The following is a 12,769-nucleotide window of genomic DNA, read 5'->3' on the forward strand; positions in this document are numbered from 1 at the left end:
CCAGCCTGGGCGACAAGAGCGAGACTTCGTCTCCAAAAAAAAAAGTGACTAGACTTCTGACACACAGCTTTTTAAAAAGGTTGTAGACCTCACATTAGATTCTCCAATGAAAAATGTGTTTTAAGAATTTCACTGTCACTGGCTGAATTGTGCCTAGCTTTCTTGATATGATATTGTAGAAGAGCCTGCAATTCTTAATCTATGCTCATATTAAAGGATTCATTTAAATACAGAATTAGCACTCTTTACCTGTGGCTTTCTATAAACCATGTTACTCATTTGCTATGAAGTTCCTTGAGACTATATAGCACACATAATTGTACACAAATCTGTGAACATTAGCATCTTTATATTTGCATGTTTAGAATTTCTACTCATATAGTACACCTGAAGACTAATCTTACAAAGCCTGAATTTTAAAAATTGCATCTAGAAATCTGCTAAAATTTCTCAAATTTATCCTCCACTGAACATTGTAACATTTTTCTTCCTCAGATGTTCGGCTACTACTTAATAATGACAATCTCCTCAGGGAAGGGGCAGCACAGTAAGTATCTTTCCAAATCCACTTAGAATGTTATTCTAACATTGGATAAACTATGTTGACAGTGAACTAGCACCCTGAAAACAAAGTTTAAAATACTTCAAAGTAAAGCAGTTGGGTTTAGCAATTTTCGTTGTTTTTTTTAATTGGAAAAAACATGTTCCCCCAATTGTTATTTACTTCCTCAAAGCTTATTATAATATATGAACTAGTTTTTATTTCTGCCCACATTTGCCCCATTAAAGCAGAGTTTAATGTTAGCTGTTAGGTTTTCCTTTACAGTTGTTCTAGTTCATGTTGAGTTTTTTTAAACAGCTAGCTATACATAGGAATGATCTGCCAGTGAGGAATGATAATGTTTAAGAATAGCAAATATTAATAAAGTGCCTTAATAGTGAGAATTAACCATAGGATAAAAGCATGATTAGGTTACCTAATCATTGACTCCTTATCACTCTGAAGCTAATTAATCTTTCTAAAATATTTCCATTGTGTCCTTGCCTTCAAAACTACTACAATGGTGCCTCTTTTTTTTTTTTTTTTTTTTTGATACCTTCTATAATAAAATCTAAACTTGCTGTAGCTTTCAACGCTCCCTGTTGTCTGGCTTTATCACTACTCTACTCTTCAACACAAAGTTCTGTTTCAGTTGCTGTCTACCCAACTGGCTCAGAGTTCCTTTGTAAAGAGTTGGATAATGGCTAGGTGGGGTAGGGATGGGGAGACAGAACAAGGACATGTTGATGCAGAGCAACAAATAATTATCATAAAGTCATTGGGTATGATATATAATTGGTTTAGATTTTAGCCATAGAAAACTGTTGTAAGAGCTGCTGCCTGGGAAACAATCTGCCCTGTCCATACTGCTTTTTTGGAACTCATTTTGGGGCTAGATTCTGCAAACAGAATTTGCATAGCTTTACTGTAATTGTCATCATGAATGATACCCTAATTATACATTGATTTAAGGAAGCTAGGCTCACATCAGATATACTCTAATGATGGTTTCTCTTAGATTCATAGAATCTGCCATACAAAAGGACATTCATCATTTGCTAGTTTAACTCCTCTCTGCTTTCTTTCACTGAAAGAATTTAATCAACATCTGTCAATAGACAGTTATCTAATCTGAATGCTTCTAGTAATAAGGAATTCACAATCTCACAAGGCAAGTTCTTCAGTTTGCCTGCCATACTGGTCCCAGTTTTATCCTTGAGAGCTACCCACAATAAATCTGCTCTGTACATCACTTGATAAGCTGAAAGGGGTGGATGTTGAATATCACCCGAGTGTGATTGCAAACTAAAGCCTGTTATCCTATTTCCAATTAGAACCAAAGAGAAGCTGGTATGTAGCTTCTCCGCCTTTTGGTTAAGATTAAGAGAAGTTGGTATGTAGTTCAGATACTTCATTTGCTTTAATTGCACTGACACTAAAGCTTTGTATTTATAAATATTCTGGTTCTTATAGACTATAGGTTCTTAGGGAACCCTCTTGTTAAGAGAATTTTAAATATTTGATTTTCCATAGAGAAGACCCAAATATTTGATTTTCCATAGAGAAGAAAAATTCAGTCTTATTTCTGTATTAAAGCATTTCAGTCCCTTGGCCATAGTCCTCATAGTAACTGCTCAATTAATGTTTTCATAATCATTATCACAATTATTGCCTTCAGTCTTTATAAAATGAAGGTCTTGAAGTAGCTAAGATTTGCCATCTTTCCTGGATTTGCTCCTGTTTCTGGCCACCAGAACCATCCCCAGATAATTCCAGAGCTTCTGGAATGAGTAGAGTGTTGTAAGTTACGTTAAAAAGTGAATTTCATTCTGACAGAGATAGTGAGATTGTTTTGAGCAGAGAATAACATAATGAGACTTATATTTTAGAATAATCACTAGCTCCTGTGTAGAGGGGCAAAAGCTGAGGTAAGATGAGTAATTGCAAGACTATTAGAATAGTTCAGGGATAGATGCTAGTGGTTGGACTAGAGTGGTAGCAGTGGGGGTGGTGGGAAGGAGTCAGATTCTGAATATGTACTTAAGTAGGGCCTACAAGATTTACTGATGGACTGGATGTGAAGTGTGAGAGAAAGAGAAGAATCAAAGATCACCCCAAGTTTTTGGCTTAGGCAGCTGATAAAATGGAGATCCTGTTTACTTGAGATGGAATTAAAGGTAAGGACATTTTCGTGTTAGTGTTTGTAATCCATAGTCTTAGGACGTATACTAGAATAAAATATTTACTTCCTACTCGTTTTTTTTTTTAAACTAATATTTATTCTACTTTTTATGAATAATTTATATCCTTTCTGAAGAACCAATATGTTTGGGATTAATTTTGCTACATGGGGATGTAGTGCTTTAAGAAGTAAAACACAGTAATAACTTTTGAGGCTGAGGCAGGAGAATCACTTGAATCTGAAAGGTGGTGGTTGCAGTGAGCCAAGATTGCACCACAGCACTCTAGCCTGGGCAACAGTGAAACTCCATCCCCTGCCCAAAAAATAAATAAATAAATAAACAAAATAGACAGTAATAACTTTTAACAAAATAAGATTGAAAATTAGCTTTAGAGGCTGGGCACGGTGGCTCACTCCTGTAATCCCAGCACTTTGGGAGGCTGAGGCAGGCGGATCACCTGAGGTTGGGAGTTCAAGACCAGCCTGACTAACATGGAGAAACCCTGTCTCTACTAAATATACAGAAATTAGCCAGGCGTGATGGCACATGCCTGTAATCCCAGCTACTCAGGATTAGCTGAGTAGATGATCCAGCTGAGGCAGGAGAATCGCTTGAACCCGGGAAGTGGAGGTTGCAATGAACCAAGATCACGCCGTTGCACTCCAGCCCGGCATCTGAAAAAAAAAAAAGCTTTAAATATTTGAAGAAGTTGACATTTTGTTATTTTGCTTTATCTTGAAAAGCCTAGGGAAAGTTTAACACTCTGCTTGAAACTAGTGGTCTCCATCCTTTTGTAGTTCGTAAGTGTGATGGTTGAGTTTTCACATGCATGTGAGATGTGGCTCCCTCAAACCTTGTTATGTTGGCACATTACCTGTCTGACATGGGAAAAAAATACTAGCTGTCTGTTTTAATAGGTTAAAATTGGGAATGCTGTGAGAAGACAGATACTTTTCAAGAATATAAGTGTAACTCTTATTTCCATCTTTCTTTTATCTTGTTTTTTGCTTTAGCTTTGTAAAATGTATTAGCCATTAAAAATGCAGAATTTCAAAAATCAAGCTTTGGACAAATAAACAGTAATATTAGGCATGTACTTTGATTATTTATGCATTCCTCTTTTAAAAATAACTACTCTGTGCCTGAGGCTCTGCTTTTATACTTGACTCATGCTCAACTCTCACTTCACCTTCTTCGCATGTCAGATGCCTTCTGACATTTAATTATAGTTTCTCGTGACTTTGAGAGCCGAGAAAAAAAAAATCATTTCCAAAATAGTGTATCAATGGAAAATTCTTTTGAATTAATGAAAGCTTCTGCCCAAACAATTAAAATTGTTGGCAGTTCACAATAATCAGATTGCTTCAAACTTTGGAATTAGCTGAGTGTGGTGGTGCGCACCTGTAGTCCCAGCTACTCAGGAAACAGATGGGAAAATCTCTTGAGCCCGGGTGTTTGAGGCCAGCCTGGCAACATAGTGAGACTATCTCAAAACAAACCAACTTTGGAATTGTCTAAGTAGAGGGTCTTTTGGAGCTTAGGAGCAAAGAGGAAAAGGTAATTTCAGAGTTTAAGGAGCTTCCAAGATCTCCGTGAAGAGGAGTCCCTTCAGAAAGCTGGAAGGCATTATGTTAACACTGGATGTCTGGGGAGAAAGGGGAAAAGTACCGGGTACTGTTTTCACATTTCCTTTAACTATTCTGTGAACCACCTTTGTGTTTATTTACACATAATTCTTTTCTCTCTCCCTCCTTTTTTTTTTTAAAAAAAAAAAAAAAAACTTTTTAAAAAAACAGTGCATTTGCCCAGTATAACATGGATCAGTTCACGCCTGTGAAGATAGAAGGATATGAAGATCAGGTAATAATTGCCTTTTAGAAGGCTATGCCTGGGAGATAGTAGAAATCCTATTAATAGAAACCAAAGCAGATGTCTGAACCAGGTGCTGAGTAAATTTGTCTTAGTTTTTTTAGTTTTTGTACGTACTCTACATGTTATGATATTTTTCCTCTTTCTGATAACACTAGCAGTTTCTTTGACAAGAAAGGAGAGCAGCCTCTAACAAGAACAGTGAAAATGGAAGTATTTAAGTCGAACAGGTTTTCCAGCTGTCTTTAATTCTCCTTGATAAGAGTAACAGCAGGGCCGGGCGCGGTGGCTCAAGCCTGTAATCCCAGCACTTTGGGAGGCCGAGACGGGCGGATCACGAGGTCAGAAGATCGAGACCATCCTGGCGAATACGGTGAAACCCTGTCTCTACTAAAAAATACAAAAAACTAGCCGGGCGCGGTGGCGGGCGCCTGTAGTCCCAGCTACTCGGGAGGCTGAGGCAGGAGAATGGCGTGAACCCAGGAGGCGGAGCTTGCAGTGAGCTGAGATCCGGCCACTGCACTCCAGCCTGGGCGGCAGAGCAAGACTCCGTCTCAAAAAAAAAAAAAAAAAGTAACAGCAGACATATTTAATGGAAAAACAGAGGCACTCCTGAAATTTAGACTACTTATTTATTACTTTAGGATTTTGGTGGTTGGAAAATGGGGTGAGAAAACAGTTTACTTTATGTATTTTTTCATTTTTGAACCATGTGAATGTATTACCTATTATAAATGCTAAGTGTAATGGCCCTAAAGTTTCATAATGACTCTGGAAAAAATCTGTGAAAAAAATACAAAAGTGTACATAAAAGTTATCACAGCTATGTATAAAATAACTATATAGATAATATATTAGAAACCAAGAAATGAAGTATATTATTAATATGGGGGATATTTTGTAGTTTAAAGTTGACTTATTCATAAATATAATATTCTTAATAATATGGGACTTGGTTGAAAAATTATGAAAGAGAAATCTGACGAAATGAAAAGTTAACTGCCTCAGAATTTTTATTGATGTGTTTCACAAAAGGCAGTAAGAATTGTCTTTTTTACAAAGTTACTCATACGTTTAATCATTCTTTGGAAGGTCTTAATTACAGAGCACGGTGACCTGGGTAATAGCAGATTTTTAGATCCAAGAAACAAAATTTCCTTTAAATTTGACCACTTACGGAAAGAAGCAAGTGACCCTCAGCCAGAAGAAGTAGATGGAGGTCTGAAGTCTTGGAGAGAATCCTGTGACAGTGCTTTAAGAGCCTATGTGAAAGACCATTATTCCAACGGCTTCTGTACTGTTAAGTATCTGCTTCATTATCAAAGAGTGTTTTCTTATATTTACCTTATCCTTTGGAGACTTTGGCCTACCAAACATCCCTTCTTTCTTCTTAATCATGCTCTCTTCTCCTCTGCATTTTATTCCCTAAATCATTTTGGAAAGGGGTATAAATAAATGGAAATTTTTATATGGAAAAGTTCTTTTTAAAATCCCAATGCGCCGGGCGCGGTGGCTCAAGCCTGTAATCCCAGCACTTTGGAAGGCCGAGACAGGCAGATCACGAGGTCAGGAGATCGAGACCATCCTGGCTAACATGATGAAACCCCGTCTCTACTAAAAAATAGAAAAAATCTAGCCGGGCGAGGTGGCGGGCGCCTGTAGTCCCAGCTACTCGGGAGGCTGAGGCAGGAGAATGGCGTGAACCCGGGAGGCGGAGCTTGCAGTGAGCTGAGATCCGGCCACTGCACTCCAGCCTGGGTGACAGAGCGAGACTCTGTCTCAAAAAAAAAAATCCCAATGCACAAAAAATTTAGATATCGGTGTATTCTGTTTTCACATTTGACTTATGAGAAATGCCTTACACCCATCAGGAAAAGGTCTTTGTTTTTTTTTTTTCCGTTCTTTTTTTAAATTAACCTTTTAAATTAATTTTTTTCTTGTTTGTTTTTTTACCCAGATCTAAAAGGTCTTTGGTTTGGACACAGAGAAAAAATGGTATACTAAGATTGTTTAGAGAGCTATTGCTCATATTTATGACTTTTTGATATAGGCATTTTTACACAAAGCTACTTCTACATAGTTTAGATATTTATATTAGGTAATCAAAACTATTAGAACTAAACAATTGGCTGGGTACTGTGGCTCATGCCTGTAATCCCAGCACTTTGGGAGGCCAAGGTGGGCAGATCACTTGAGGCCAGGAGTTTGAGACCAGCCTGGCCAACATGGTGAAACTTTGTCTCTACTTAAAACATACAAAAAGTAATTGGATGTGGTGGTGCACACCTGTAGTCTCAGCTACTCAGGATGCTGAGGCACAAGAATCACTTGAACAAGGGAGGTGGAGGTTGCAGTGAGCTGAGACCACCCCACTACACTCCAGCCTGGGCAACAGAGTGAGACTGTCTCAAAAAAACAAAAAACAAAAAAACCAAACGATTTTTTAAAAATCAGGAATGATTTTCTTTTTTTTGTTGTTGTTTTGTTTTTTGAGACAAAGTCTCACTCTGTCACCCAGGCTAGAATGCAGGGGCACCTTGTCGGCTCACTGTAACCTCCATCTCCTGGGTTCAAGCAATTCTTCTGCTTCAGCCTCCTGAGTAGCTGGGATTACAAGTGCCCACCAACACACCCGGCTAATTTTTATATTTTTAGTACAGACACTAGAGACGGGGCTTCACCGTGTTGGCCAGGCTGGTCTCGAACTCCTGATATCAGGTGATCTGGCTGCCTTGGCCTCCCAAAGTGCTGGGGTTACAGGCGTGAACTGCTGCGCCTGGCCTGATTTTCTTTTACTACCTCTTGACTGTAAAAATAGATAAATTTGACTTTATCATGATTTTTCCTTTATAAAATTATGGCATATTAAGAAAAATATTGATTCGAATATTTTTTATTTTTAAATTGACAAAAATATGGTATGTACAACATGATGTTTTCAATATGTATACATTGTGGAATGGCTGTATTGAACTAATAACATGGATTATTAGTACACATATTTATCATTTTTTTGTTGTGGGAAAATCTCTTTTAGCAATTTTCACTAGAATATTTTAAATATGCAATGATGAATTACATGGCAGTCTAGAATACAGTTAGGAGCACTTACTTTGAAGCCTAACTAACTAGTTTGAATCCTGGCCCTGCCAGTTAATTAGTTGTATGACCTTAGGTAAATTACTTAACATCTCTGTGCTTCAATTATTTGACTGTAAAATGGAAATAATTGTTTTTACCTCATAGAGTTGTTGTGAAGATTTAATGAATTAGTAATATATGTAATATATGCCTGGAACAGTGCCTGGCACAAAGTAAGCTCTACATAAATGTTAGATAAATGTTAGGCTAGGTGTCATTATGTTTGATTTTTTTTTTTTTTTTTTTTTTAAATGAGAATACCCATTATAGTGGACTGAACAAGTATAGAATTCCTGTTGGGAAGCCAGTATTGCAAAGGGGAGACATGATAGACTCCCATTTAGAAATTGACTGTTTAATCCTAAATATACTTTGAATTTATTGTCTGTTACCCATTCAAAGTTTGTCACTACCCATTCTTAATTTGGAGAGCTCCAGCACCAAATAACCCTACTGTGTCCTTAGCTATCATATGAGCTACAGAAAGTCATGGAATTGTTCTGATGGTGTCTGCTGTATATAAGTGTCCTGTGACTATGTCTTCAGCTCACCTGCTTAGTAGTCCGTAATTTCCTCTCATTATTCCCTATCACATTTTCTACATAGTGTGTTGCAAACATTTTTCGTTGTCCTCTGACAGGCATCTAATCTCCCATGTTTTGTAAGGATCGAAACTGACAGAAAATCCTTTTTTTTTTTTTTTTTTGAGACAATCTAACTCTGTCTCCCAAGCTGGAGTGCAATGGTGTGGTCTAGGCTCCCTGCAACCTCCCTTTCCTGGGCTCAAGCGATTCTCCTGCCTCAGCCTCCCGAGTAGCTGGAATTACAGGCGCCTGCCACTACACCTGGCTAATTTTTATATTTTTAGTAGAGACGGGGTTTCACTATATTGGCCAGACTGATCTTGAACTCCTGACCTCATGATCCGTTCGCCTCAGCCTCCCAAGTAGCTAGGACCACAGGTGCATGCCACCATACCTAGCTAATTTGTGTGTGTGTGTGTGTGTGTGTGTGTGTGTGTGTGTGTACTACAAGGCATGAGCCACCATGCCCGGCCTATTTCTCCTTCTTTGTCTGCCCTTTCCACTTTGCCCTTTCTCCCTCTTCTCCACTTTTTCCCTTCTCTCGTCTCTCCCTGCATCACCACCAAATCAGTACACATTCTTCCCCTGCTAATGCCATTTCCTCTCTCTACTTCTGAACCCTTTGATTTTTTACTTTAGTCCCCATTGTACAGAAACTGCTCTGAGTTTACTAATGCTTCGTGAGTTACCTAGTCCAATGTCCTTTTCCTTGTCTATGACTTCCGAATGGCATTTCACACTGAAGCCAATCAGCTACTTCTAGAAATTATCTTTTACTTAGGCTGGAGTTTTGCTCTTTTTGCCCAGGCTGGAGTACAGTGGCATGATCTCAGCTCACTGCAACCTCCGCCTCTCAGGTTCATGCAATTTTCCTGCCTCAGCCTCCCGAGTAGCTGGGATTACAGGCACCCACCACCACACCTGGCTAATTTTTGTATTTTTAGTAGAGACGGGGTTCCACCGTGTTGGCCAGGCTGGTCTTGAACTCCTGACCTCAGGTGATCCCCCTGCCACGGCCTCTCAGAGTGCTGGGATTACAGGTGTGAGCCATTGCACCCAGCCCCCTAATTATTCTTACTCTGTTTGTACTAAGTTCTTTTTTTCCCCTACCTTTGTAAATGTAGGCATTCCCCAAAGTTCATAGTTCATTTAATGCAGGTAAAGTAACATAGACTTCGGTGTCACAAAAACAGTGGGGATTCTACCTTTGGATTCTAGCTTTACCACTTTCTGAGTCACCTTAGGCAAGAAGCTTTGTGAACTTCAACTTCTCATCTGTAGATGATAACAATATATTTCATCAGATTTATTGGAGGAAAAAGAAAATACATGTAGAAACATATTTTGTGGACTATAAAGCACTTTTTTTTTTCTTACTTTCCCTTGGTGATTGCATTTCCATTCACCTCTCCCACACTAAGGAAGAGTTAGTGTTTCTAACTACTAACTAGATATCTCCATCTGTAGTTCCCAGTTTGTTAATGACACCACCATCTTTTTAGTCACCCTTTAGTTCCTTCTTTCCTTTGCCTGTCATTTGCAATATTCTGCTAGACTTTGATTGTTCTTCTGCATTCTGTATGCAGCTCTTCCTTTCCATTCCCTTTAATACAACCCTGGCTTGTTGCCTAGATTAATCCTGTGGCCTCCTAACCAAGCTTCAGCTTTTCTTCATTTTATCTTGAATACCAGTATTGATTATTCTCCCACAATATTAGTTCTAGTCATGTTTTGCTGTCTCTCTATTGCCTATAGAATAAAGTCTTAAACTTCTTACTTTACATCTACTATTACATGACCTAAATCCACCATCCTGTTTTGTCTTTCATTAGTTCACTTCACACACACCCTCCAAACATGACAGAACTATCAGCCTTTCACTGAACAAGTCCTTAGTTTCCTGTCTCGCCTTTATTTTCAGTCTCCACTTATCAGAATCTCATCTGTCTTGTATGACCCAGCCTAAATGGCACCCGCCTTGTACCCCAAACCAAGAGCAGTATTTCCCTCTGTTTTCGTTGTATCACTGTCTCTGGTAGAACCTAACATGTTCTGCTTTGTTTTCATATCCCATGTGCACTATTGTGTTGTAAGCTCATTTTATCTGATTCTTTGTCTCCCCCAAGGATTTAACACGCCACTTTTGTACAATGCGTGTTGTTTAAATTAAATGTGTTTGGAGTCTATTTAACTATTTTTGTTTTCCCAATAATAGGTTTATGCTAAAACTATCGATGGGCAACAGACTATTATTGCATGTATTGAAAGCCACCAGTTTCAGCCTAAAAACTTCTGGTAAGAAATAGATATTCTCTTCTATTTGTATCTAATTTATATCCGAAAGAAACCAGCAGTTGATACTTGGTTTTTAATCCAACTAGCTTGGAATAATTATTTAACTTACAGACTTCAGTTTTCTATCTGTAAATGAGAGATTAAGATTCCTTACAGTTCTGGGTTTTATAATTATATTTTCCTTTAAAAGTTACTCTTACTTTGAGTGAGAACAAGTGATTAGTAAAGTGCCCTGTTGAAAATCTGAGTTTTACTTGGCTTAGGGTTAATGCTACTTGAGTTAATTGCATAACTCAGCAGCCTATTCATCTGATTTTGGAAGAGCCTCCCATGAGCAGAATAGGCATGGTTTTCCATTTCGAGGGAAAAAAGGAAAAATGAAAGTCAAAATAACTTAGAAAAGGCTTATGGTCAGGCCACTTAGATTCAGACTTTTATTTGAGTAGACAGAGCTTTGGGTTTGCCAAACTGGAAATGATAGTTTCTCTTTTTTTTTTTTTCTTTTTTTGCACCCCTCTTTCCCAACTTCTGTACCTCAGTGGCAAATCACTTCTTTCTTGTGCTTATTGCTAATTCTGCAATGTTGTGTGTGTGTGTTTTAATAGGAATGGTCGTTGGAGATCAGAGTGGAAGTTCACCATCACACCACCTACAGCCCAGGTGGTCGGAGTGCTTAAGATTCAGGTGAGATTCCAACATGTTTATAGACTTAAAACTTCACATCTTTAAAACATGTGCAAGTTGCTCTGGTATTAAATAAGGACCAAGTATATGTAGATGCAAAGGGAGACTGATGGTAGTGAATAGAAATAGAAGCCTCCTTCTTGGGGTAGTAAACAGAGAGAGCTATTCTGAGTTGATAAAGGATAGTATGTAGAGTATATGGCAACATGGTTATTGTTATTTTTCCTTTAAAGGTAACATAAGATATATCTAGGAATTATCAAACAGCAGTTTTAGGAAAGAATTAAAATTAATAATAATAATTATTATTATTTTTTGGGATAGTCTCACTCCATCACCCAGACTGGAGTACAGTGACATGATCTCAGCTAACTGCAACCTCCACTTCTCAGCCCAGGCTGGGTTAATTTCTAAAAATTATAACTAGAGAGAATGGCAGGTGTTTTGGAATATAAATAGCCTAGCAGAAGTAGATTGATTGATTGATTGATTGATTGATTTTTGAGACGGAGTTTTGCTCTTATTGCCCAGGCTAGAGGTGCAATGGCGTGATCTCGGCTCTTTGCAACCTCTGGCTCCTGGGTTCAAGTGATTCTCCTGCCTCGGCCTCCCAAGTAGCTGGGATTACAGGCATGTGCCACCACGCCCGGCTAATTCTCTATTTTTAGTGCAGGCGGGGTTTCTTCATGTTGGTCAGGCTGGTCTCAATCTCCTGACCTCAGGTGATCCACCCGCCTCGGCCTCCCAAATTTCTGGGATTACAGGCATGAGCCACTGCATCTTGCCCAGAAGTAGATTTCTAATGCTGATGTCAGGGTAGACAGGCAGCTGAATAAGATAGCTGTTAACTCATTTGATGCCTATCTGGATTGAAGTTTAATATCCTAGCAGAGGTTTGACTTTCTAAATTTAGGGTGATTTAATATTTAAGCTTCACTAACTCTAAGGTCAGAATAGGTACAGGTGACTGAGAAGATCAGTACCTAATTGTACCTGTATTATATTGTGTTAAGCTGTGCTTCAACAACAATTACCAAGAGTTGTCTTTTTTTTTTTTTTTTTTTTTTTTGAGGAGGAGGAGGAGTCTCGCTCTGTCACCCAGCCTAGAGTGCAGTGTACGATCTTGGCTCACTGCAACCTCTACCTCCTGGGTTTAAGCAATTCTTCTGCCTCAGCCTCCCAAGTAGCTGGGATTACAGGCACGCACCACCATGCCCAGCTAATTTTTGTATTTTTAGTAGAGGCGAGAGTTCACTATGTTGGCCAGGCTGGTCTTGAACTCCTGACCTCAGGTGAGCCACTGTGCCCAGCCAAGAGTTGTCTTTTTTAATGCTCTAATTTAATCAAGTGCATAGGTAATAAATTCTGTAAAAATAAATCTCCTCTTTTTATATATACCTATAGCTTCCTGCAACAAGTAGCTCCTGGCCATAGGAGCTTGCCCAACTCAGGTGAGACAGGCTGGTGTTGAG

The 12,769-nt window shown here is 38.7% G+C and overlaps 1 protein-coding gene and 1 non-coding gene across 2 annotated transcripts in view; both read left to right on the forward strand.

The window, feature by feature from the left end:
* The window catches only part of CAPZA1 (capping actin protein of muscle Z-line subunit alpha 1), a 49,409-nt gene that overhangs the window by 27,410 nt on the left and 9,230 nt on the right, over positions 1-12,769 (forward strand). Inside the window, exons 3-7 of the mRNA XM_003892402.4 lie at positions 496-547; positions 4,521-4,584; positions 5,686-5,892; positions 10,534-10,613; positions 11,219-11,297. Of these exons, the coding sequence (XP_003892451.1) occupies positions 496-547; positions 4,521-4,584; positions 5,686-5,892; positions 10,534-10,613; positions 11,219-11,297 (482 nt within the window). The remainder of the gene's footprint in view (positions 1-495; positions 548-4,520; positions 4,585-5,685; positions 5,893-10,533; positions 10,614-11,218; positions 11,298-12,769) is intronic.
* On the forward strand, positions 3,510-3,608 carry LOC116272473. Its single transcript, XR_004181154.1, has one exon. It is a non-coding gene; the product is annotated as a small nucleolar RNA U13 (small nucleolar RNA).

Source organism: Papio anubis, chromosome 1 (assembly GCF_008728515.1).
Source record: "Papio anubis isolate 15944 chromosome 1, Panubis1.0, whole genome shotgun sequence".
In the NCBI taxonomy this organism is placed as follows: Eukaryota; Metazoa; Chordata; class Mammalia; order Primates; family Cercopithecidae; genus Papio; species Papio anubis.